Consider the following 27,088-nt stretch of genomic DNA (forward strand, 5'->3'; position numbering starts at 1 on the left):
GTCCTCCTGGTAATGAACTAGAGATGCACATTTACTTTAAAAAGAGAGGAAAATATGTTTCTTTTTTTGTCTTAAGTGGAAATTTCCAGTGGCCAGCCGAATCCTTCCTCAATAATTAATAATGCCTGAAAGCATTTTCTGTAGTACTTATTTAAATTGAAATAACAATAAATAACTTTGTTGTCCATTATTGTAAAGCTGCATTTTGATTCTGTGAGTGTGCATTACTGCTGGTATTGCATTACAGGTATTGGCTTGAGTTTAGTAATAGGGAAGTGTTGCAAGGAGTCAGTCTGTACTGAGACCTTACAGATGAGCCTCCAACTGCTGCACTTCAGCTTTGCATGCCATTAGGGTCTTCCACCACAGTCAGTGGTGAGCTGCAGCCCAGAAGCCAGAAACATCAGGCAGATCTAATTCAATTTATTTATGTGTTTATTCTGTCCGAGTCAAAATGCAGAGCAGTAAGCCAACATCTTTGTTGCCTTGAAAAGCTTTTAATGCTATTTCAGCAACTAGTGTCATACTTAAAGAAAATAAATCCTTTCAACTTTATTATTCAGCTCAATGCTGTGTACAGTAGCTGCATAAGTTATTTGGTAAATGTTTTATGATGACGATTATGTAAGTAATGAGCTTTTACATTTTGGCACCAGAGAGTAGCAGAACTGTGTGTAGCACTTTGTAACTTGATGTAGGAAGGAAGCTCTTCTAAGTCCTCTGTAATGACGGCACAGCAGGAAGATGAATCTGGATTAATCTGCAAATTAATCCAGAGGAAATGTGACAATGAGCTTTATTTATTTTTTAGCTAAACTTTTCCAAGTCTCTTAGCTCGAAGATGAGATCTTAAATCTATACAGAGGTCTCTGAATAAAATCAGATTTTCTCAAAGATGTCTTCAGCTTCTGTCTGCTTCAAAGTCAGTCACAGAAACTAGCAGGCTTTGCAACTATAACACATGACAAATGTTGCTCTGCCTATAGTATGGAAACTGTATTTGCAGTTGTGCTAATGAGAGTAATATGATGTCATGTCATATATATATGTTCTATATCATTAGCTATAAATGATTACAAAATAGAAACTGGAGTGTATGTCTGTAGTACATTTTTTATTTGGACTTTATTGGCTGATTTCTTGGGGTTCTTTGTAAGTGACTCTAATTTCCAAGCAAGTCCAAAGTCTCCTGGAAAATCCTGGGTATCTTCATTCCTTGCTGGAAGGATTGGCCTGTCCTGGTGGCTCCACAGAGGTATTCATCTTTGCTCCCTCTCAGGCAAAACTGGAAGAAATTTCCCAGCTAAAATATGGGCATTTTGAACCATTACAATTGTGAAAAATCAGTTACTGTCTTCTTTAGTTTTACTTGCTTATAAATGTCATATCCTGTTCTTCCCAGGGTGGAAGCTTAGCAGAGACTCATATTTTAAACTAAGATGTCATTAATTTTGAATCAAAACCATAGATACAATAAACCACAGCAAGCAGCATTGCTGTGGTGTGGTGTGGGCATCACATATGCTGCAGTTTCACGAGACTAAAATGTCATGTGCTGTCATTGTATGCATCTTCAGGGGGCTGCATTGCTTCTGATGGCATCACCGAGGAAATGACTGGATTTTTGGTTAAGTTTCAGCTTCCGCCCTCACAATCAACTCATCCAAGTAATATGTCTGCAAAGTAATTTTGCCCATTAACATGAATATAAAAATCGTGAATCTGTCTACATATACATATACAAATCCACCTAAAAACTGCACACAGCATATGGGCTAAAGAGAACAGTATGGCGCTCCGTAGCTGTGTGTAATACAGTATGCAGGTTAAGAATAAGCTGAGGAATGGGCGAAAGAGGATAGAGGCTTGTTAAATTTAGAAATTGAGTTATGTATTAAGAGTGATAAAAAAGATTATTGCTTTGAGTCAAGGACTTTTTTTTGGTAAAAGTATGACCTGAGCGTGTGAATAGTTATAACAGGGACCAATGTAAAGGTAGAGAAAACAAAGGTAGTTTTGCAGCATGCTCCTGTACCAGTCTCCTACCACAAAAATGCAGGATCTGTGTCAGTTTGGGCTGGAGGAGGCAGGCACTGGGCCTGGCCTTTTGGGTGGTGCCGGGGTGCAGACACCGGAGTGTATCAGCTCTCAGAGCAGCACAGCCCTTTCCGTACTGCTGAATGAATGTTGGTGCAGCAGGTGTAGCATGGTCCATTGTTTGGCAGAGATCCAGGGCAGCCCTCCTCTTTTCTCACCTGCCTTTTCTCCAGGAGACAGGAGCTGGTGGTATTCAGTCCTCATGCCAGTGTTGTCCCTAGTCCTAGGAACAGTGCAATTTTGTTTCTCTGTTGATAGCAAAAGTTGACTCAAACACAATGTGTGGTGCTGTAGGAGATTAATGTAAATGTTTCTTGAGAAAATTGATGGAGGTTTTAGTTTAATAGTGAGTGAATTGCTAATCATATTGTCAAGAGTAGCTGGTGCACAGGTATTCGAGCTTAGTTCTCAAAATCATAAACTTCATAAAAAATTACTTGTACTTCCCACCCCCCACCCCCCCAGCATCTTTCTTTCCGCTTAATCATCTGCATTTTTAAATATGCCTTTCCTTCACGTGCCACAAACTTTAAAGTGGCTTTATGCCAAGTCAGCCAGGACCACAGGGATTTGAAATAATTATTCAAGTTGTTACAGACATTGCATACATGCAGGAGTGAGCATTGCATTGGATCCAAACAGGATTGTTGAAACAAAAGCTGAGCATAATAAGAAAATGAGAAGTATATAGCAACATGTAACTATGTTTAGTGAGTATTTCAATGCAGATACAGGCATGGCTGTGTTTAACTGTTATGCTGCCTTTTTTAAGAAATCTTGAGCTGTTTGATAAGGAAGCTGAACTTAAAAACGAAGCCTTTCTCATAACCTCTGCTCCCTCCTACGCAAAGGCAGCAACAGCCTGCATCTTGAAATGGTCAATGTGGTGGCAGAGGGCCAGTGTCATGGCACGGTGTCAGCGTTGATGACTCTGCAGAGGGGGAGTGTCTGAAAAGTCTGTCCTTTGTCACCGCTCAACTAGAGAGCTCAGGGCAGCAGCTTCTTGCTCTGGGGAGTAGTAGGAAAGGTTTCCACAAGCCTGCTGAGGAAGAAGAGGTTGCCATCCACAGAGGCTTCATTGTGTGAAGGTTATAGTAATGTGCCGTCCTGAATAATTCATCTCCCGAACAGAGCTATGGCAGCACTTTGTGAGCTGTGACAATAAGCTGTATCTCCAGGTACTTAGCTGAGCTGCCTATTCTGCTGGGTGAGCGTCTTACTAAAATCTCTTAACTTGATACCTAGGCTAAAAATATCTTTGCTGTTTAACCATGGAGTTTCCTTTTTAACTTTTAAAATAGTGGTGATCACTAGTCACTTACAAATACTGTGTCACTGACAACATCTGATTGATGCGTTTAGATTTGCTGTCAGTGTATCACTAAGATGCTGCAAAGAAAACCTTGAGTAAAGCAGTCTAAGGGAATAACAACACCTTTCGGGGGATAGCATCAGTGGCAGGGTTATTGAAGGCATAGCTGTGACAGAAGTGTATCATCACAGAAATAAGGTATAGGAAAAATGAAGAAGGTGGAAAGAAACCTTCTAATTAAAGGCTGAATTGAGTACGAGGGAATTACAGGGAGGGGCTTGTGCACCAGCTTATCCATCTGCTGGAAAATAGGCAACACCTACCGAGATCCTTCATAAATTTGTCAGGTTTTCTTAAATCCATATGTCTGACAAAATTTTCTGGAAGGTAGGAGAGAAAATGGGCAGGATGTTTTTATTTCTCTTTGTGCCATCCCCTGGCAGGTGGAGATGAGAGTTGGGCAGGACTGGTATTGTTTCCAGAAGACAAAGCTGAAGTCCTGAAAACCCGGGGGTGTCTGGGCAGTGACAAAAGATAGCTGGTTTCTTCCCAGGATGCAGGGACATCTTGCTGCCCAACCTTGATGCTGAGCTTTTCAACAGATGAAAGGGATATTTTTCTTTGCAAATGTGTCAAAGCAGGAGTGGATACTGAGGCACCGCATAAGCCATGGTCGCTGGCAAAGCTTCAGCTGAAGTTTTTGCTTGCTAAAACTCAAGCAGGGAGGAATAGAAGGTAACCATAGAAGCACCTTTTCCCTCTTGTAGTGGTTGTGGGTGGATACAAGGGGCTGCTTCATCCCTTGATACAAATTATGGTATCCTTCAGAGTATTTTCGTTTTTCCTGATTGCTTACAGCCCCAGCAGGACTCTTGTGGTTAGCAGAAACCGCTAGTCCCATCAGACACACCTGTGCCACCCTGCTTCCTAGGAATGGCTTAAGGAAGTGCTGAAAGCAGGCCCACAAGGAGCAGGAGTTACACTGAATTGCAAGGATACTCTGGAAAAATCACAGAGCTCAAGCCAGGTTCTAATACTATTCCCACCAAAGCTAAAGCTGTTGGATAATTAGAAGAATAAGAAGTTTCCAGTAAAAGAAGTTAAGACTAAAAAGAGCGATCTTTTCCTAAAAGAAAAAAAACTTCAAGTCCAGCATCCTCTTATTTTGCTGCTCTAATAGCATTCACTTTCAGTTCTTAAAAGTACTGCTATAGGGTGGGTTTTTTTAGTGCTTCAGTGGCTGGCAATGTCTCTAGTTTTACAGTTACCTTGGTCATACCTAGTAAGCAATTTTGAATATATTGGGTGATAGCTGTGTGCGTTGAAACACGAACTGTATCTGGTTGTTTGTTATCTTCTTTGGAGCTGCTAGTTGTCAGGATGCAACATCCTCTGTGCCACCCAGCAAGACTGGACGGTAAAACAAAATAAGAGTGTTTTCACTCTAATGCCTGGAAGTCTCTCAAACCAGGATCTCAATTTGTTTAACCAAGTTTGCCCACACACCCTTACGTGCATTGCAAGAGCTGGATACAAGCATCCCAGCTGAGCTCTGAAATCATGTGGTGACTTGATAGAGAGATAAGTGTCCACAGGCTTTTAGAAGTACTGAAATTGGGAATAGCAAAGTTTCCAAAACAAGTATTATTTAAAATGCATCTCACATTGTAGCATCTGCTTTTCTCTGCAGTTCTCCCTGTACCCAGCAGCTGCGACCTACAGTGACAGGTACATGGGACTTTGTGTGAAGTTACGGGTAACCTATCTGCTTCAGTTACCAGACTGACCTGAATCCTTTACCAACCCATCATGTCTCTTCCTCATCTCTGCTTGCTCAAAATTGCAGTTGCAAGTCCAGTCTTGCTGGAGCCTCTGACAGCTGCCACAAGCTGATGGTCAATGATCGAGGTGCTACCTAGCTCCTGCAGTGCCTTTCTGCAGGTAAAGGTGCATATTGCAATCCCCTCCCTTACTTGCTGGCAAATGACTAAACATATAGGATTAAACCTTGATAGTCCTAGTTGGTTCTTGGCCATTGGAGCAGCTGGGTTTATTTTTGCTTCTCTGGCCTCTGTGATGGTAGGCTGGGCTCAGTCCTGCACTCCTGAATGGCGTGGTGCCCGTGCGCCCCGCCTGCCAGCTGAAGCCTTGGCTCTCCTCTCTCTTGCTGGCCCTAATGGGATCTCTGGGTCCTCTCCTTCCCACAATATGAGTGAGGCAGTGAGGTGACATTAAAGTACTGGAACAGCAGATAAAAGGCCCTTAACTATATTTATTGAGTGTTACAGATAAGTAATCCACTCTGCCGTCAGTGTCTAGAGAAACAGCAAATAAAGTATACATGCCCCTTGCTTTGATGTGATGAAATCTCCAGAGGACATTTACTTCAGTGGCATTTGCAGTGCAGCTGTAGTTGAATTTGTCAGTGGAAAATATAAGATTTTCATGTCTTTATGCATTGCTTTAAAAATATCACTATGGCTGAGTCTTGTATGCTGGACAATTCCATGGTTTGAAAGCTGGGGTTTTTTTCCAAAATGTTATTAAAATCATCTTAACCATTTTTGTTGGAAGGGGAAAAATTAGTAGTTATTTTGTGGTTTCATACACAAAATTAAAACAACAGTCTGGTTTTCATTTAAACCAATAAAAGTATGGAAATTCAAAATGAAGGCTGTCTTCTTGTCCTTAGATCAACTTGTTGGCCTTGCTAAAATACGTAATGGATGGAGCAGGGGAAGAACCTTAGTCTTACAACTCGTAGCATTGTTTTTGCATACAGTTCAGCTTTTTTGTTGCTGGATTTCAAACTTGACATCACATTATTGCCTGTCTTCTCAAGCTATACAAAATTTCTCAGTTTTGCAGATTTGCAGTTTAAAATCCAGTGAACCACAGACATTATTTCTAAAAAACCTAAGCAATAATTAAGCAAATTGGTTAGCAAACTTAGATCATTAACTGAATTAAAACACTTTTAAATTTTGAGATATAAACCTGACTGTTGGAGACAATGGGTATTAGTCATTTCTGGTTTGTGATATAGTCAGAAAGAGACCAGAGGCACCGGCACAAGCTGCAGCACAGGAAAATCCGGCTGGCCTCAAGGGAACAGCCCATCCCCATGTCAGTGGGTCGTCCCTGGGATGGGGCCCTGAGTGATGGGGGATCCCCATCCCTGGGGATGCCCCAACTCACCCGGCCGCAGCCCCCAGCGACCTGCTGCAGCTGCCTCGAGCCTGAGCCCGACCATAAGTCCAATGCACTTGTGTGTGGGGTGGTTAGCGTTGCAGCGCTGCCCCTCTGTTTCCACTCTGCAGGTTCCCTTCCAGCTCTGGTTTATCCAAGGACAGGGTAGGACTGAGTGTGGAGAAACTCCTCAGTGTTTCTGGGGTTCACTTCTTGTTGCTGAGCTGCCTGTCACTGTTTCTGAAACACCTGCAGGCGCTGGGCAGTATAACCTGGTGTGCTTAGCCTGTGTGTTATTCCATCTCCCCAAGGCTTTGAAAAGCAACTTCTTCCCGAAGCTGTTCCTTCCCTCGCTGCTGAGAAAGAGCCGCCCTAGCTGTTTACAGCCCTTTGATCTGTTAAGTCACAGTTCTGTCACTTCTGGCTGGTGCCTACAGCCTCAAAGCTGCCTGCCTGCTGTCTTCCCTCTCCTGGGAGGGAGGTTGCTCAGCTGGGCTCGTTGCCTTCATCCGCTTTTGCCAGCATCCCCCGGTCAAGCTCCATGTGTATATGTATGCTGAAAGCTGATAAAATTGTAACTTATCTTTGATTACTGCACCGCTATTCAGCACCCATCCCCAATGACCCCTAACACCTTCTGAAACTTTATAGCTTGTGAAGACAGGCCATAAAGTGACGTTAAGTCTTAAACGAGGTACTTCAGAGCCAACTGGCTGGCTCGGCTTTGGCAACACTTAACGTTGTGAAGGTTGTACCTGCTGAAGCGCTCTGTGTAATAAACCATTTGCGGAGGAAACTTAAACTTGCCCGTCCCTTCCCCTGCAGCAGCCCATGTGTGCTGCGGAGCAGAGGCAGGGTACGGGCTTAGGCAGCTCAGCAGCTGCAGCCCCCAAGCTGGGCAGTTCATCCCTGTCTCAGATGCGTTCCTGCAGTGCAGAGGTTTCTGTGTGCTGAGCTTTGCTGAGGGAATTTGCTTTGCAGGCTGGAGGAGGTCTTGTTTATTTTTTTTTTCCCCAAGGGGAAGTGAGTTGCCAAAGTAACCTGGACAAAGAGTAGTGTTTTAGATGGGATATTGCAACTTTGTATTTATTTGCTTGTTTATAGGGCTTTTGTATTCTTTTGAAGCACAGCAAGAATGCGTAATAAGTTGTGATTATCATAACTGTAAGAAGGGGCCTGGTGGTGATGGACATCTCAAAACCCAACTGTGCAGAGCCCTTACCTCAAAGAAGACAGGGAGGTTTCTGGACAAGGTCTGTCCCCTCCACCATGCAGCATGTGTTTAGCAGCAGTTCCCTGTCTGGGCTCTTGTGGTCTGCCAGGAGGAACTGGAACAAACACTGCTGAAGTCGCTAACATCACGGTTCCGACTTGGTAGTAACGAGCCCCCGAGACAGTTCCCGGATGCTGGCACCATGTGCCTGCGCTGTTGAATTCATGGCTTGGGTGGGAAGTTATCACAGGATGGGGAACATTTCCAGTGGGGTGGGATGTGCGAGGTCCTCTCATGCTGGCGTCCTTTTCTCCAGGGCAGTCCTCCAGCTCACCCTGTGTCCCTGCTTAATCCCCTCCCTTCCCCTCCTGGTCGCAGGCTTTGCCAAGCGGTGGTGCCACACCGCAAAATCTCCTGGTGCTGGGGGCTGCAGAAGCTGGAGAGAAGCTGTGGAAGAGGGGAAGGATGGAGGAGGATGGAGATGACAGCCTGCAGGAGACTCATGGAGCCAGGGGAGTCCTGCTAATGCCCAGGTCAACACAAAACCTTTGAATGGCATGAAAAGCTGGGATGAAAGCCAGTGCCTCACTGCAGCCCAAGGCAGCTGCCCTGCCAGGCTGCTCCGAAGGTTTGGCGTGGAGCCCTGTGCACCCAGGAGCCCAGGGCCCCAGGGGAGCAGCCTGGCCCAGAGGAAGGCAGAGCGAGCCTGGGCAGGGTCCTCTGCACACTGTGGCTTTCAGAGCTGGCTGGCCAGGCAGCGCACACAGATGGGATGTCTGCACCACCTCTGGAGTCTTGGGGTGAGACAGGAGACACCAGTTCCTCAGCTGGGACATGCTCAGGGTGAAACAAGAACAAATGACCTTGAAGAGCAGCTCTTGCAACTACCTCTTCCTGGTTTTCTGTGGAGCACATTGTACAGGGTTGTTCTTCCACGGAGAGCTGTGGAGCACGTTGTACAGGGTTGTTCTTCCACGGAGAGCTGCAGAAGCCCGCTCAAGGCAGTAGGATACCAACAGCATTCTCCATGCTGAACTTTTACTGAGTCTTGGTCACAGACCAGCAGTATAACAAATGGTAACCCTACCGTGCCGTAACTTACGTGGAGGCAGCCTTGTCAAGAGGAGGTGACAGCAGAGGTTGAGGGGTCTTTGACACAACACTTAGAGGAGTTCCTGTGTTCCATGGAGAGGAGTTGATCCTGCTTGAAAGATCTAGGTGCAGGGACAAGATGAGAGCCAGATGGGCCCCCTCAACACCTTCTCAGAGCGGGCATTGGACTGGAGAGGGAAAGGGAACTTCTTCAGACCCCGTTGTGCTCAGCCAGTCCTACCCTCCTGGGCAGGCCTGTCCTCTGCCTTCCTCTGTCAAGGCAGCTCCACTGCCACCACCCCTAGTGGCAGATGCCTGGTTTCTCCTCCTTATGTCTCCCCAGCTTTCATGAGCTGGTGAGGGTTTCTTTCTGCCCCTCACGTTTCTCAGCATATTTGTGTTAAAATTTGTGAGCGTTTTCCTTGGGGGCATTTCAAGGTTTATTTCTGATGGGATTTGAGATGGAATCTGGCTTGTGATCCTCTTGTGTGCTGGTAATTAGGTAAGGCTGGTGTGGGTGTGGTGGAGTGGGGGAGACCAGCCAGGAACCTCAGTTAGGAGAGCAGTCTGTACGTGAGGTCACTGTTTCAAGGGAGGAGGCAGAAAGCAGCCTCTGAAATCAATCTTCTCCATGACATGTAGAGGAATAGAGTGGAGAGACATCATGGAAAAAATACACAACTAGAGAAACAATGGGATGGGGCAGATACCTATGAGTAACCTGGTGGGGTTTCAGGTGAGAGATTGTGACGGCAGACCATGATGCATCCTCCTGTCGAAGGCACCTGTCTGTGAAGAGTGGACTCCATATCCATGGTAAACCTTGTCTGGTGGTTCACCAAAGCTTCTGAGGCATAGTAGGCTTTATGGCTTACTTGTTGAGCTTCTCGGAGGACACTAAATGGGGACTTGAATCAAGTCCCTGCACATTTTGGGAGGCCACATGGAAATGTTGCCAGGATAGACCAGTCATGACAAGGAGTTTGGACTTAGCACCTGTAGACTTGCACAGCTGAAATGGTCACCTATTGGTTGGTAAAAGCTGGAGTGACATCAGAACCTCCTCTCTACCGGGACTGGCTCAGGAATGACACTCTCCCCTCCTCATTGTCCTCTGCAAGTAAATAGACTCCATATGCAGGCAGCCTTGATGCTGTTTGCGAAGGGCATATGCCAGCAGTGGTGGTGGGAATGGACCTTGAGGCAGACCGGTGGTATGTAGGCTTCACAGGCTGTGGTGGTTTGACCCTGGCTGAATGCCAGGTGCCCACCAAAGCCACTCTGTCACTCCCCTTCTTAGCTGGACAGGGGAGAGAAAATATAATGAAAAGCTCATGGGTCGAGAAAGGGACAGGGACATCACTCAGCAACTGCTGTCATGGGAAAATGGATTTGACTTGGGGAAAATTAGTTTAATTTATTACCATTCAAATCAGAAAAAACACCTTCCCCCCACACCTCCCTTCTTCCCAGACTTAATACCTGATTTCTCTACCTCCTTCCCCCAAGCAGCACAGAGGAATGGGGAGTGGGGGTTACAGTCAGCTCATCATATGTTGTTTCTGCTGCTCCTTCCTCCTCACACTTCCCCTGCTCCAGCGTGGGGTCCCTCCCACAGGAGACAGTTCTCCACGAACTTCTCCAGCTTGAGTCTTTCCCACAGGCTACAGTTCACACACTGCTCCTGCGTGGGTCCCTTCCACGGGGTGCAGTCCTTCAGGAACAGGCTGCTCCAGCCTGAGTCCCTCGCAGGGTTACAAGTCCTGCCAGAAAACTGGCTCCAGTGCGGGCTTCCCACGGGTCACAGCTGTGTTCAGGCATCCTCCTGCTCTGGCATGGGGTCCTCCCTGGGCTGCCAGTGCATATCTGTGGGTATCTCCCCCTCCTTCTTCACTGACCTAGCAGAGTTGTTGCTCTCACGTAGTCTCACTCCTCTCTCTCAGTGGTGCAGATATTCCACCCCCCGCCACCCCAATATGCTATCCCAGAGGTGCTGCCACCATCGCTGATTAGCTCGGCCTCAGCCATCGGCGGGTTCGTCTTGGAGATGGCTGGCATTGGCTGTATTGGACATAGGGGAAGCTTCTGGCATCTTCTTGCAGAAGCCACCCCTTTAGCCTCACCGCTACCAAAACCTTGCCATGCAAACCAGCTACGCAGGTTTAATGGCAGCTGTTGCAAGGACTTCTCAGCATGATTCAATGTGCTTTAAAATAGGCATCCTGCTGGAAAACGCTTTGACAGTGCTGCTGGACCCCTGCCCTGGCCGGCACTGCATAAGTCGGGAGTGCCAGTGTCACAGCACCATGCGTGGAGGTTTGATGTATAACCCTGATTCCTAGGGTCTCACCTTGGCACAGCAGGAAATACTGGTTCCCGGGCACAGAGTGTGTGCTGGTGGAGCGAGTGTGTAATGAAGCCATTCTCATTGCAAGGTCTGAGAAGGAGCGGCATTTGTCGTGACAGCAAGGTCAGTCATGAAGACAGTGTTCTTCTATGAAGTACTGTGGCATGAGTAGGGTATGCAGCTCCAGCTGGAGGCACCGAGGTTGAGTGTCTCCAGCCTAATACTGCTCCCAGTAGGTCCAACACCACAGCTGCAGCAAGTTGTTCAGGGCCATCTCCCTGGTGAGCTGGGGCAGTCCCCGGGAATGGAGACCCCCTTCAGTGGACCACATTAGTGACCCTGCTCAGGACCTTACCCTGTTTCTTGTTGTCTTCCTTGTACTGGGGGCCACAAAGAAACGCACAGTGTGGCCAGATGTGGCCTTGCTCGAGGGTAATAATATCTGCTAGATGCTCTCATGCTGGGCTGGTTGGCCTTCACTGCCGTGACTCCTAGCCAGCTTGCTGTGCATGAGTCTTGAGATGCCTCTCACATGCAGAGCCTTGCATGGAGAGCTGCCCCCTCCAGCCCATCCCAGCCTACCCCATGCGTGGTGCTGGTCTGTCTGGGGCAGGACTCAGCTGAAGTCTTTCTGAAGGTACCACTCAGTACCTGACTTGCTGCCTGTGGGAAGTGCCATGGTGGATGTAGCCATCAGCTGCTCCTTTCTTCGTACAAGATGTTCCTTAGGTTGGCTGAATTTTGCATACAATGAAGCACCTCGATTGTTTTCCATTTGCCTCTCAATATCAAATCTCCAAGCAAGCACAATGGAGCATGCAGTTTCACATGCAAGTGGGAGACTGTTGTGATGTTGTCTTTGCACATCCTGCTCCTGCTCACAGAAGCACTGCCTGTCCATTTGGTAATAGGAAGAGACATGTACCTAACTCCACAATTTGTCAAACTGCTGCATTTCTCTTTAGCATGAAATAAAATAGTATTTGAATGCACAGTGGGGCTAATATTACTTTGTGCAGCTTTTTATGAAGATTATAAAATTGAGGCAAAAAAAATCTTGCTGTAATTGGAAGATAGAAGAATTAATCATGGGAAGGACTGGATTCATATTTGCTCTGAAATTTTTTAAACTGCTTTCAGATACCTGCAGCTGAAGGAGCTGAACTTCGTTATGGACCCTTTGTATGCTGAAGTGCAGAGTTTTCTTTATCCATTTGAATTGCAACACATAAGCTGCAGGGCTGTTTTCCCCAGAGATTCAAGAGTCCCTATGTTCATTTTGTTGGTATGTGAAGTCATTGGGTTTTTGAAGAGTCATATAATCATTTACTTGGTGTTCTAGAGGCCACCCAAACCTCTTATTCCCATTTATTCACCCTTTGAGAAAAGATTTGGAAAAAAGTCACCACTCATTGATGTTTCAAGTCAGAGGCAACTAGCGGAGAACTGGGAAATAAACGGCCAACAGATGGGGGAGGGTTGCGTGTGAAGGACGTACTCTACATAATGCGCCATTAAAACTTCATGAAGAGGTGTCCCAGAAAAAATATTACAAAGCACTAAGCTTAATATTAAATTCTTAGTTTTAGCAGTCTGGTCATTTTCAGGAAAGAATAATCAGCTTAACCACAGCACTCACATATTTAATGTTCTGAGAGAAGAGGGATTGTCTGATTTTTATATTTTTTTTCCACAGTAATTAATGAAAGTCAAAAGCAGCAACTGGAATCTGTGAGCTACTCCTCCCGCTATGCTCTGGGACTTTTTTATGAAGCCGGTACATGGATTGATGTCCCCTGGGCTGCACAGTACATCACCGATAATCCCTGCATACGCTTCATCTCCATCGATAATAAGAAACGCAATATAGGTCAGTGCTCCCATTATTTCCCTTAAACACAGTGACAATAGAGGGTGTAGATCATGAAACATGCTGTTTAATTGAGTGTTGCTATTCTGAACAGAGCAAGTATTTAACTCCAAGCCACAGCGGATAGCATTTAATGTCACATTTGGCCTGTAATAAAATACACAATGAAAGCGGGAAGGTCCTCAGAAAATCACCACCCAGCACATGGTTTATGTTACTGCATTTATGAAACCAGTGTCAGGGGATTTGAGACATCAAAATGTTGCTATTCCAAGAAAGAGCTGGAGTTCCTTTGTTTAAACATTGATTCATACACATGCCAATTTATCTCCCATCATCCGTTACTTTACAACTCCTGTTCTTTCCACTAAGCATGCTTGGAAGTAGTAATGAGTTATATAATTGAGGCTGTTCAGTCTAATTCAGAGTTAGCCAGTGTGCTTTTACAATTATGGAAAATCCTTGAAATGGCTGCACATAGTACGGCTGCTCGCTAAAGCTTGGAGAACATCCCACAAGGCAGACACTTCTCATATGTTTTTGGAAGATGGCAGTCGAGTAAGTGTATGTTTTATTTATTAAATGTATTTCATGTACCAAGACTCTGTTGGCATAGAATAGCTTAAGAAAAACTGCTAGCATTTGAGTTTAATCAAGTTCGTTAGGAGCTGAAAAGACTTCCTGATTCTGTTACTTGCTCACTTTGGGACAATGACGAGGTTTAACCACATCGGTAGAGTGGGGGTAAAAACCTACCCACCTTTGTGGTGACCTACAAAGCACTGTGACTCACTGTCACAGAATAAGGAAGGATTTTCATAATCAACTGCTGTCTAATGCAGTCTAATTATTATTACCAAATTCACTGCACTAAAATATGTTCAAATTTAGGCCTGGGAGACTTCTGTTTGCAGTCTTCCTTGTTCAGTCAGAATTCATTGCTTCGTGCCTGCAGTCTGCAGGCATAAGTGATATTAGTACCTGCTGGGCAGGGCACTGAAAACTGTGCCCATCACCCTTGCATCTGCATGCTGTCACCATGCTAGAAAACAGCCATAAGGTTGGGCATGCCTTCCCTCTCTTACACTGTAAACATGCAATAAACTATCATGAGGGAGTGCCACCATGTAACAGTGGCACTGGTGACCAGGACCTCTGAAGATCTCTGCTCCAGCTCCCGCTCACAGCAGGCTCTGCTAACACAAGGTCAGGGCAGCCATGCTTTGTCTAGCTGAGGTTTTAAAAAAATTGAGGATGGAATCCCCCACATTGCTGGTGACCTGTCCCAGGGCTGCATCTCTGCTAGGGAAAAGAGTTTCTTCATCTGCAGTCTGAACTTCCCAAAGCTTAACCTCTGGATGTTGCCTCCTGTTCCATTGTCTGCCTCTACCAGTTAGATACATGGCCATTCAGGCTGGAAGGGACCACTGGAGGTCATCTGGTCATACCCCCACGCAAGGTTTGAAGTTAGATCCAGCTGTGAAGTTGGATCATGTTGCTCAAGGCCCTGATATGCTGTGGTTTGCCACCTTTGCACTGCTGGTTTACATTCAATGGTGGGTCCACCATAACCAGCAGGATCTTTTCAGAACAGTCTGTTGCTAAGCCAGACTGATGCATGGGGTTGTCCTGTGTCAGGCACAGGACCTCGCACTCCTCCTTGTTGTGATGGTAGTACAGTTTAAGTCAGCTCATCCCAATATGCCCTTCTTTGCACCGAAGCCACCTGTGTAGCAATGTCTCTTAAGTGCCTCCAGCAACAGCAGTTTGTGCTGGGAGCAAAGGAGTTGGAAAAATGAATCAACTCACTGTTGTGGAAGCCTGATTTTGTTATTTAGCCTGTTCATCTGAAAAGAGGGAAAATAAAACAAAAGAATGGCTGAACTGGCCAAAAGAAAGATGTATCCACCCTGATATGCTTCTTCCAGCAGGGACCAATAGTGAATATGTAAAAAAAGAGTGTAAGGAAAGCCAAATACAGAGTGATTTTTTTTTTCTGTCTCTGGCATTGTCTCCTGTTACTGACAATATGCAGTTGTAGATGATCTTGCATCTAAGATTATATCACCATTGTTGTGTTTAAGAATAAGTACTTGATAGTTAATAGCACCTACTTGTATTGTCCCTCCCTGCTGCCTGATTCTGTCTGTCCTGAAGAGGACACAGCCCAGGGGAGAAGTTCACCCATCCTTTCCTTACCTGTTTACATGTGTGGTCTCAAAGTGCCAGCATTGAGAATAACAAATATGGAATTATAATGGAATTATCAAATAGCTAAGTACAGTGTCTTTGCTGTCTCCAAAGGCAATTTAACCAAATAGAAAACATTATTTGTGGCATATTGTTAACAAATACATAGAAACAACCAGAACATCAGTGTTGACACATACCTTTCTCACTGAAATTTCCCTCATATTATGGGAGAGATCTGTTGATATGAGCAAATTTTTCTAAGAAGAGCAAATTGTATACCTTCACAGGACTGAAACAAGCTGGGGGTCAGCAACTGAAGATGATTTCTCTCCGGTAGGACCCTCCTTGTGACACATAAACAGTCAACCAGCTGCCTTGACTGTGCTGTCTTTCCTGGTGAACTTGCATTTTGCAGATTTGCAGTTCGTTCCAGGAAAAGTATTACTAGGGAGAGAGCAGTACGTGTTAGCTAGAGCAGTATTTCTCGCTGTGAGCACCCGAGCTGAGCACAGGAGGGCTGGAAAGCACGCCTGTATTGTGTTTGGTGATGCTGACATACAGGAGTATAAAAATCAAAAGTGGTAACCAAGTGATTCGCTTTTCTTCAAACACATGCACAGCTCTGCTGATAATAGACGCACATACACATATATACTATAAGACAACATGGACAAGAGGGGCTGAACGTGAAACTTACACATATGGAGTACTGCAGCCAAAACACTTGAATATAAAGTGCCTTTATGTTTGTTTAGCACATACACAAGTATTTTGCATTTGGGATTGGTTTTTTTCCATGCGTCTGACTGTCCTCCAGAACATTTCAATGGGAGGTACCGCAGTACCTCACTGTCCCTTGTTTGCTGTTTTTTTGGGGTGCCATTGCTGATGTTTTAACACTGTGCTCCACTTATTTATCAGTCTTCCCGTTCTTCCATTCTTCAACCCTGATTGACCATGATTCATCTGAAGAAGACAATGGTGATAATTAAAAAGGTAGCGTTCAGAGAGAGAAAGCAGAAATGCTCAGGCTAAGATTTATGTTGTGTCTCCTGGGTGAATGGTCCCACTTCTACCATTCCCCTTCTATGCTGTATGCACTGTCTCTGTATATTCAGTTTGTTATTTCTCAAGCGCCTGCATGCATCCTTCCCTCCACTGTATTAATCTTAAGAGAGAAAATTACTTTGCTGCCCATCAGAAGTGGCTGCAGGGCTTACCAGGAGTACATCTTCAACAGACAGAGGAGCATGACTGCTCCTAAGCATAAGTTCTCTAAGCATAAGTAAAAGTGATTAGTGGATCAGACACGAACATAAATTTGATTTTTCTGGTGTTTCTACACCTACTTCGATGTATCCACAATTGATGGAGGTTTATTCAACCCTTGTTACCACCTCAAATAGTAATGTTTTAGTAAACAGCATTGAACTATAGAGATCCAAAGAAAATAACTCTAGCTTTCTACTAAAAGACTCTTCGTTAAACACCTCATTATACAAAAAATAGCTACATCTAAATAATGTCTACCTAAAAGCAAGTAGTCTAGCCCTCAAAGACCGAAAGGCAAAGTCTGGCTTTCACTATAAAAGTCCAAACTGTCCTTTTTGTTTGCTTGAGATGTGGTAATCCCTGCTTTGATGCATTTAGTAAAGCAGAGATGTAAATCTCTTATGGAAGTTTCACATTTTACCGGTGAAAAATACCTCAAGCAGCCTTGTTATAATTATACAATAGGATGGGTTTGTTAGCAGAGCCAGTGAGTTGCAGTCTGTAATTCTCCAGAAATCTCAGCCTTTGCTTGCTCTCGGAGCCACACACTTCCCTAAGGAGCACTCACACTTTGCTGCATTGTGATAAGCTGCAGTGCTCTGAATTGCTGCTTGTGGCATGGCACTTGTAAACTCATGAAGCCTTTTCTTGCTAGAAGACGTGGCAGCATCACCTCTCTTTTTGGTTTCTCATTAATTCCTTTGCGTAGACTGCTCAAATGTTGCTGGTTCTTCAAGTTTTGTAGTGTAATGATACTCTAAATTGTAAGTTTGCATTCAACATAACTCTGGTCAGCATGTCCCCCGGACTTCTGTAGTGAAGAACAAGGCAGGTGACCGTGCCATCTTTCTGGCAGTCCAGGTGGGTGAGGCAGAACAACATGACTTCTCAACAAAGAAAGAGATCTGTCTTTGTTTACACTGCTAGAGAGAAATACAGTCTTTTGCAAAGGAGTAAACCTTGCTGCGATGGGGAGGAGGTAGCGAACCTGTCCCATGCATGGCTGAGCCCGCTGGGGAAGGCACCAGCACCCGGGGAGCCCCTGGCAGCTCCTTGCTGTGGCACAACATGCTACCATTAGTTGGCTTCGTTGTGACACAGCGCAGTTCCTTACTGATAGCTACGGATGACATCTGTTTTCTTCCTGATTTATGCAGAAGAATCAATAATAAAGCTGTTTCTTTGATACTTCTGTTATCAATGTAATCTGGAGTGTGCTGAGCCTCTGAGAAGGAGGGCTTTTTGCATCAGCTGAGGATCTCGGCTACTGTTCATAAAATTGTGTCTCCGTCCGCAGAGGTAATGCGCTCAAATGTTACGTAAGGAAGAGCCTACAAGAAGTGTATGTTAAATTCCCTGTGCGATATGTATGAATATTAAATATTTGTGTGATTGGCTGCTTTAAACACCCCATCAATATTTATAACTGGTCGGGGGGACAGTGGGAATTCTTCAGTATAAATTATTTCAAGCCTCATTTCTGTAATACCGCAGTCTTTGCATCTCTTTGCATTTTGGAGGACTAAAGATAGATGACACATAAAAATGGAAGCAGTTCCCTTCTTTCGCTTCAGGATTGCAAGCTTATATAATGTAAAGGGAAGATTCGTCTTACAGGTTTTCAAGATCAGTGTAATTCTTGAATATCCTTTTTAATTTTAAAATACAGATTCCTTTATCTTCTCAGTACCAAAATAAGAATTTTTAGGAAGATGGAAGAGTTAAAAAGAGTTATTTAGGTTTTCATCTCATTACATGGCCAATTGCTTTGTAATCCTCTGCCTGCCCTGCCTGCCTTTTAGAAAACTAATCAGAAACTGTCTGTAAGGCTAATGAAATGCTGAATTTCTGAATATAAAAAAGCCAGCACCGTTCTTTACATGGACTTTTCCAAAACATGCCTTGTGAGATAGAGCAGATTTTATTCCAGGGGGAATATGGGACCATACGAACCACAGGAACTTCTGAGGATAACTTGGGAAGCTCGCTAACCTCTTTGTTAAATAGAAGCGTGACGTTTTGAAAGCAAACCTCCATATCTCTTGCTCGTTTGCTAGGTGTGGTAAATTTAATAACTGCTCTTTTTTTCATTTTACGTATAGTTTTATGAAGCCTGCATGTTGACTTCTCTTTTGTCAGCCTGCTGAACCCTCTCAGAGAGCAGGGGTACAGTTCCAGCCATCCGGGAGGTGTCCAGCATCTGCTGCCCTCTGTGCTAACCCAGCAGCATTTCCTTTACAGCCTAGCTTCGATGGTTTGTTTAGCACGGCAGTGATGAATCCATTTCCCTTCCCTCATGCTACCCAGGACCAGAATGGGTTTTGGATAGCAAAACACATCTCCCCAGTAAGATGAAAAAAATCCTGAGGGGAGGGGAGCAACCATGTCTTGTTTTTTATCGGTGTCTGTTCTAACTCCAGGTTTTGGGCAGGAACACGAGAAAAATACTTGACAGTGCTCCTCTAGGAAGGAAGAAAATGTTGCTGTGGAAGATGTGCACCTGTCAGATCCGTATACAGGTCTCTTCTGGAGACTAGTTTATAACCCTGGGATCATTCCCCTAAGAAGGAAAGACATGGTGCCCGTGCCTGTGCTGGAGGGACTCCCAGCCATTCAGCTGAGCACTCAAAAAGCAGGAGTATGATCTGCCTTTGAAGCTGGCCCCTGTTTTGAGCAGGAGGTTGGACTAGAGACCTCCAGAGGTCCCTCCTTCCCTAAGTCCTGTGACTCTGAGGTAGACAATGTTCTGGTGAATATTTACTGAACACACTAATAAGTTAACTGGGAGGTGAGTCCAACCAAGCCCCTGTGGTGAACACAGGCAGTTCTTCAAGGTTTGTCTATATTTGGTGTCCAGCAAGTTTTAATGTCAGCACAGCTAACCAGTAAAAATTTACTGTACTTTTTGTGTACCTTTTGGGGATGTATCTATGGAAGTGATCTGCAGGTTTTGCCTACTTATTTTTATGCCTTTATCAAAGCAGATCTCATTCTCCCAAGGGTCAGTGGATTTACAGGCTTTGCAGAGCCTGTGAGACACAAGGCACTTCCAGGGCATGCAGACTGCAGCCCGTGCTGCCTCATGCCTCCCCACAAATGTGCTCCAGCCCTAGACCAGTGCAACTACTTCTAAGTTCAGAGCTGATCAGCCTTTCTGAGCATACTGTCCTTGGCACCTCAGTGGACACTGTGTCCCTTGCAGTATGGGGTTTCTTGCTTCAACGCCTTTCAGCTGAGCAACAGCAAGATGTGCTCCATAGTGGCCCTCAGATATGATTTTCTCTCCTAGTATATTATTGTTGAGACAAAGCCTGTTGACTTCTGCTTTCTTGGGGGCAGTAGGAGAAATCTTTGCCAAGTCTCCATGGCTAGCTGCACAGGCAGTGTCAGAAGGGCAGATGGGTCCTTCTTAGGGTATCTTCTGCCATTAGTATAGTCCCAAGAGCACTGTGGTCTGTTCCCTTCCTGGTGCTTTGAAATACATGTAACCTGCCACTTCCTCCCCTTCCACAGTTACTTTTCAACTTGCCACATTCCCAGAGCATGATAGATATCATCCTGACCATTTGCCAAATGAATCCTATGACTTGCAGGCTCTGATAGTGTTCTCCCTGCTAAGAAAAGTTCAGGCCTCTTTGGATTCCAGGGATCACAGCTAATTTCTAAAATGTCCTCTGAATTTAGGGACTTTGAACTCTGACCTTGGCATAGATTCACCAGAGAAAAGTAGCTTTTGCATTTTGCAAGGGAGAAGATTTTGGTGGACAGTTAATCCACTTTGGGCTTTCTCTGAGAAGTTTTGTTTTATTGTGTTTATGCTTTAGTGATCTCTCTGTCCCCTTACTTCCCTGAGACTGGTGGTAAGGAGGACGTGGCCACCACAGGAGCTGACTTGACACCCCTAATATCATCTGAGAACTTCCTAGGGCAGAAGGAGGTCACTGTGGGAGGACTTGGCATTGCAGGCTGTTCATATTGTCACTGTCCTGCAGAACAGAGTGCACAGAGGAATTCACCCACAAGTATTTTTACCTCACTGTGATAGTGACAGCTATGCTCCTAGGCCAAGCAGCTTTGCTGAGCAGCTTCACTCAGGACACTATGCTCTTCCATCTTACAATTCTGCACTAAACGTGTTATTCAAAGCTAGGAGCCGTCTTTCAGACACCAGATGCTATGCTCTTGAGCCACAAGCCACGGGGCTGGGGAAGTATCCTTGGGCTCTGTTCTCTGTGCTGTTCTCCAGGGCATCTTTTATTAGCCCCATCATTTTTTCTGGAAGATAATACTCCTAACAGGCTTAATCCTGCATAAATTCTCACTGTCAGCATTCTGTCCTTCTCTTTCTTTACATAGCCTGTGTGATTCCTCCAGCTGGGAATTAATGACAAGCTTTGAGACAGTCCTGAAATGTTAAGAAGCTGATGACTGCCTTCTCCTGCTCACAATCCAGACACCTTTCCCCTCATTCCCAGGTTGCAGCTCAAGACCCAGAGAGTTCAACATGAGGAGACTTCGCTAGTGCTTAATTCATGGTTATAACTGGCTGAAGTGCAGTGGATGGTGAGCTCTAATTGCTTTCAGGCTTTCTGTCCTTGACACCCCTTCCAGATAGCTGATGTGTTCTCTACCTGAGACAGCTTGTACTTCACACTACTCAGTGCTGGAGGTCTTCCTCAGCTGTTTTTGTGGGCTTGTACAAACCTACCAGGTTCCAGCTGGAGGCATAGAGGTGGGGCTCTCTGACCTGGCCCTGGTCCCACCAGACATCACAGCTACAGCAGGTCAAGTCAGGGCAGTCCCGAAGGACGGAGACCACCCACCACTCAGGGCCCCATCCTAGGGATGGCCTGCTCACATGGGAAGGGGCTGTATCCTCATGTCAGTTGGGATTTTCTCTAGTTTTAGGTGTGCCCATTAGCCCTTGTCCTGTTGCTTTAAACTTACAAGAAAGTTCTGGCTTTGTCATCTCTGTCACATTTTATTTAGGATGTGGAAGATACAGTTAGATCCCTTCCTGTGGGACCCACATCAGGGCCTGGCTGTGCCCCTCTTCACATCCCCACAAGCCAGACACTCCTCAGCCTGCAGGGTCTGCTCCTCCCCAGCCACTGCTGCCGAGCCAGGCAGGGATGTAGCGGCTCCTGCACACCTTCCCTGTCACAGATGGGACACTGGACTGCATGGGGTGGTGCGCCAAAGATTGCACAGTTCTTTTCTGTTTACATGGAAGCAAAATAAATCTCAAAAGGAATGTGTTTATCCTCACATTTGTCACTTTGTATCTACAAGCTGCCTGTGTTGGTCCTACACAATGCAGCAGAGCAAAAGAAATTATCAGTAAAACAAGGAAAACTTAACGTGGAAGGAAAGGAAACCTGTAATTATAGTATTGCTTCTTCCCTGTGCCACTGGGAAGAGGCCAGCCTGAACCTCAGGCACAAACTGCATCTGCCAAACTGCTGTTGCTGCACAAGATGATGCTGGTGCTTCCCTCCCTGGCCGCAGCCTGAGCAGGGTCTCTGCACAGAATGCCACTGTCCTCCAGGTGCGAATCAACAGATGCAGACCGGAGGGTTCAGGGACGGATGGGGAGGTGGGGGTGGGGACAGGCACCCAGCCCCTGCAGCCAGTGTCACCCCTGAGACAGTGCAGCATGGGCTGGACAGAGGAAGGAGAGCCAGGCACAAGCTCGCTGCTTGTAGGTTTTCAGTGGGGCCCCTCAGCAACTGTGGACGCCCAGGATGTTGCCAGCCCTGGCAGAGTGGCTCCTTGCTCATTAAGTAGATATAAGCTACCGCCAACTCTGCTGTCTCACTAGCTCTGATCTACCAACGTCTCATGCCTTCCATCGCATCAACGGATCAGATTAATTGCCATGCAGCTGGGATGAGGTGGGGGGAGAACTGGGAGCAGATGAAAGCTTTTATGTTGCTTCCATTCAGCCCTCACATGATTAACCCTCGCATTGCTGAGCATTCCCGGGCTTGCCACATCTCCTATGCTACTTCGTCATCTGCTAGCATGGCTGTGGATGGCTTGCATCCTTGCCAGAAATAAAGGAAATCAAAAACTCATGAGAAGCACTACCAGAAGTCATCATTTTAAGCTAGCTGTTGTGGCCTGATCTAAAAGCGTTGGGAGGGAAATCACAGGTTTACTCGTGTGACAGCTGAACAGTTGTTCATACCTGGTGCATTGAAGCTGAGATACCCCCATTGTTTTCAGGGAAAAATCTATTTTAAACTCCTCTCATAGCCAGTATTTTTGCAGAAGAAAGAAAAGGGCTTGAGGCTAAACTTGATCCTCACAGGCTGCATATTTCAGTACTGGAAGGCTGTGACTCAGTGGCCTCTGGAAGCTCTCCAAGCTATCAGTAGCTCAAAGGAGGAATTAAAAACTCAACGAACTGCCTGTTCTCCTGAAACTTGTTTTGTACATGCTATGGAAGAGATGAGGGTTTTGAAAGAAGGCGGCCCTGTCCAAGAATCATTGGCTATAACAAGTCACAGCAAGCAATGAATATTTATTTTATTAAATGCTTAGACATCTTTTAATGAGCCTTTTTGCCAAGTTTATGTGGAAGAATTTGCCAAATACCATGTGCACTATAATAAATCCCAAGGTACCTAATAGACTTCCCCAGTTGGTCTTCTCTCTCTGACAGTCTCTATGTAGAGATGTCAGAATACTTGTTTTCTCCCCCAAAATGGGAAGGAGAGACTGAGTAGCTGACATTTTTTCCAGACAGTTGGAAAAGCTGATGTGAACAGAGATGTGTCTTGTGCTAGTCTGTGAAACCAGGCTTGGGGGTGGCGGGAGTAATCCCAGGAAGATGAGGCTGAGGCTGGGTGTTAGACTCAGGCAAGCAGTTCATCAGAGCTCAGGAAAGAAGGTGGCCCCTTTGGCTGAATCTCTGCTTCTAGGCAAGAGTGGTCCTTGTTTCACTCTACAGTCTTAGTCCCCAGATCTGCCTTGCCATCATCCCAAATCCATGTCGGGTGGATATCTTGGACCCATATGTCCCCTATGGTTAAGGCTTACTTTCAAGCCAGAACACAAGAGGGCAAAATCAGCACCTCAGATGAAAAGAGGAAACTAACTCAAAGGTTCTGGACACTTCAGGAAATCAGGTGGGAAAAGATCTGTAGTACTTGCTGAAAACAGAGCTTGTGAGCCCAACCCAAGGAGTGAAGTGAGTGATCTCCTGCTCTTAGGAGTGCCTTACTTGGAAAAGGAGAACTTTAAAATGAGCCAGCACCATGGCTCGGTGCCTTCAGATGTGGCCTGTCAGAGTGCATTCCTGATCACAACCAGGAAACATCTTCCCACCCTTATTGCCCCATTTTCCCAGTTCTCGAGAGCAAAGGTTGACTGAGCTGGCCCACCCAATAAAGAGACTCGGTGAAGGAATCCTTCCAACTGAAGTCAAAGCTATTCCTTTCATGTTTGCTGTGGGTGCTGGGACTTGGTAGTTGTGTTCTGAAGTTATCAGACCAGGACAGAAAGCTTACCAGAGAAAGACATTTTGGTTGCCTTTGGAAAGCTGGAATTTTTCATCTTCTCAAGGGGAATATCCAGCTGGAAGAGCTGGAGCTGGAGATCTTTTCACCAACACAGCAGAGAGAAAGATTTCTATCAAGTTTGGTACCAACAGCAAGAACTGGTCAGAAAGTGTTCAACTGTGTCTTTCTTTGTGGATTCCTTGGTCATAAAATGCTCATTTACTGCAATTAAAATATTTTTCTAGGAATATGCTAATTCAAACAAAGGTTTAGCCAGAAAAGCCTTTCTGCTTCCAAAAGAGGGAATTTCTGATTAATGGAGTGAGAGAGAATCGCTTATTTTAATGACCAGCTCGGTGAGGTTTTTTTCTTAATTGAAATATAGCAAAACCCGAGTCATGTCCTTGCTCCAGCAAGTGCATCTTGCCCATTTGAAGCAGAACAGCCCCCAGAATGACTCATGCAAGGATCCGCTGGGTCCTCTCTGCCTTGGCACAGGGAAATCACTGAGCCTGAAGATCATCTATTCTAGGAAGATTCTCTGGCTGATGGTTGTTAGTTGTCCAGACCAAATCTGTAAGGTGACACGCCAACATGTCAGTGGGGACAGAAGTCCCTTGCTGTAGAGAACCTACAACCAGCCTAAGCCATAATGAAGCCTGGCCATTTCCAGGTCTGCTGGGGTGAACATCAGCACTTGAGCTGCCTTTGGTTCCTCCCCTGGCACTTCAGCCTGGTTGATTTTTAAGGGAGAAACTTTTTTTCAGTTTTGCTCACTTGGACATACTTGCCTGAGGACAGAAGTTGTATTGAAGGTTCATACTCCCTAAAACATGCATGTAGACAACCGCACATCAGTTTCCTGGAAGTTGCTAGAGCAGCAAAATTTGAGTTCACTTGTACAGGCCAAAAGGAAGTGCTGATTTCTCAAGCTGACCTGCCCTGGCTTCTGTTCTTTTTCTCTGTAAAGGTGAAGTACTGGTTTTATTCTAGCCTTTCAACTACGTTAATACTGTTGCATTGCCAGTATGCGGCCAATTACAGAGGGAGCAGATGTTTTTCACAGTAATGCAATAAACACTCTTTTTTGTCCTTTGCCTTAAAGATAATTTTTATCTCATGTTGATTTCATGTTCAGGTCTTTCATATTTCTGTGTTGCAGAGATTGTCCCCTTAAGGGGACATGCGTTTCAGATGTGCAGAGGAGGAAGAATATAAGTTACTCTGATATAGGTGGGAAAGCAAATTGGCTGTGGTGACCCAGCTGCCCACGCTCCTCCAGCTATTCAAACAGAGGAGGTGGGTTGCTGGCAGAGCTGTGCTGTTGGTGTGGTGGTTTGCATGCCTCAGGTGGCTGTGACTGCAATTTGTTTGTTTTGCATCTGGCGTGTACTGCTGTGTTCGGACTTCACGTGCCTTTGGCTGTAAGTGGAGCACCAAGACCCTAGGCTCCAAAAAAAAAGAAAGGTCTGTCATCCATGGGGTTTTTTTTCCATCCAAAAGAAAAAGGTGCATCGTCCAATACCTTAATCTTACTACACAGCTGGGTGGGTTTCAGCCTTTGGTAAAGGGTTTCCCCTTTAGGGTTGCCAGTGATAACATGAGTCCCAGCTGCAAGTGCAGCCCTTTGGGAAGCATCACCTCCGCAACCACCACCCAAGCAAGGCCTTGCGGGTGACTCTGACTGCATGCCTCTGAGTGCCCTGTGCTTGTAGGGGCACTAATGGTTACTATTTGTAGACCTGGCTGGAAAATCTCCTGCAAAGTATTTTTACATGTTTCTTCTTGTTCTCTTTTGCCAGTTTGCCACAATTGCCAGGTAGGTTGTCCTCCTTGTAGAGGCTGTCAAAATGTCTGGGAGGTAAAAGGGGAAAAACTTGCTTCCAGTATATTCCCTGCTTCTTCCAGCTGCTACTTAAAGGGTATGGGAAAACCATCACAAATTTTGCAAAAAGCCTGGATTTCTTCACTGTGCTTCTTGTGAACAACTTGTATTGTTACTCCTTGGTTTTTTTCCAGCTGGAAGAACAGAGTGGTGCCACAGATATTTTCGTTCTTACTGACTTCTAGGCTAGAGACATAATTGTTAATGTGCAAGGAAGGCAAGTATGCATGAGTAATCTTTCAAAAGCATCTCTCTTCTTTATTTCAGAGTCTCCTGAAATTGGGCCTTCAGTTGTAGTTCACACAACTGTGACATTTGGAAGTGAGCACCTGGATTCAGACCCTGCAGAGGTGCAGCAGTTAATTCTCAGTCACCTGGAGAGGATTGTGCCATCCCTACCTAAACCAGCCAGCATCAAGTGTCAGAAATGGAGATACTCTCAGGTACTCCGGTGGGATCAGTCAGCTGGGAGAGTGCTGCCAGGGCTATGCTGTAGCACGGATTTGTGGTGTATTCCAAGAAACAGGACATCATACAGCCCAGTGGTTTTCATCCTCAGGGAGCACCAGGAAAGGAATAGTTGCTCAATATCCATAACACATTCCTCCACGTAGTCATGAGCAGCATCCAAGGCTGGCCAGTGACAGCCACATCATTTCTAGTCATCTTTTTACATAATGGACCTGGCTTAGTGGTAAGTTATGCAGTACTCCTAGTAAGTGGGGACAGGAGCAGTGCACAGGAAGGAAGCAAATCCCACATACTTTGGTGGGATTTTTGCTGGTATTTCAAAATATGACTCAGTCTGTCTCTTCTGTATCCGAAAGTATGTGATATTATTAGCAAAATTCCCACTCTACTACAGAGTAGCAGAAATCCTTGTGTTCAGATATACTAATTGTTATTTGATTTGGCCCAGTTCAATTTAACAGTATGTTATGTGAAAAATATTTTAAAGTAAACTACCTAAAAGCAATAACAGTAGAATGTGTATATTTTACAGTCTTCTTTTAAAAATCCAAGGCAATTGTTGGCAATTTCCCAAGTATTGGAGTATATCTACATGTTTACCCAAAGCCTCTTAAGTTAAATTACATGAGTGAAAATGAACGT

At 45.3% G+C, this 27,088-nt stretch overlaps 1 protein-coding gene across 2 annotated transcripts in view; it reads left to right on the plus strand.

The window, feature by feature from the left end:
• Positions 1-27,088, plus strand: part of RNLS (renalase, FAD dependent amine oxidase) — a 76,007-nt gene that overhangs the window by 44,546 nt on the left and 4,373 nt on the right. The window contains exons 5-6 of one of the 2 annotated variants that reach the window (XM_055721337.1): positions 12,947-13,120; positions 26,243-26,418. In XM_055721337.1, coding sequence (XP_055577312.1) covers positions 12,947-13,120; positions 26,243-26,418 — 350 coding nt within the window. The remainder of the gene's footprint in view (positions 1-12,946; positions 13,121-26,242; positions 26,419-27,088) is intronic. The other variant, XM_055721338.1, reaches the window with a different exon arrangement.

The sequence above is a fragment of the Falco cherrug genome, chromosome 9, assembly GCF_023634085.1.
Source record: "Falco cherrug isolate bFalChe1 chromosome 9, bFalChe1.pri, whole genome shotgun sequence".
In the NCBI taxonomy this organism is placed as follows: domain Eukaryota; kingdom Metazoa; phylum Chordata; class Aves; order Falconiformes; family Falconidae; genus Falco; species Falco cherrug.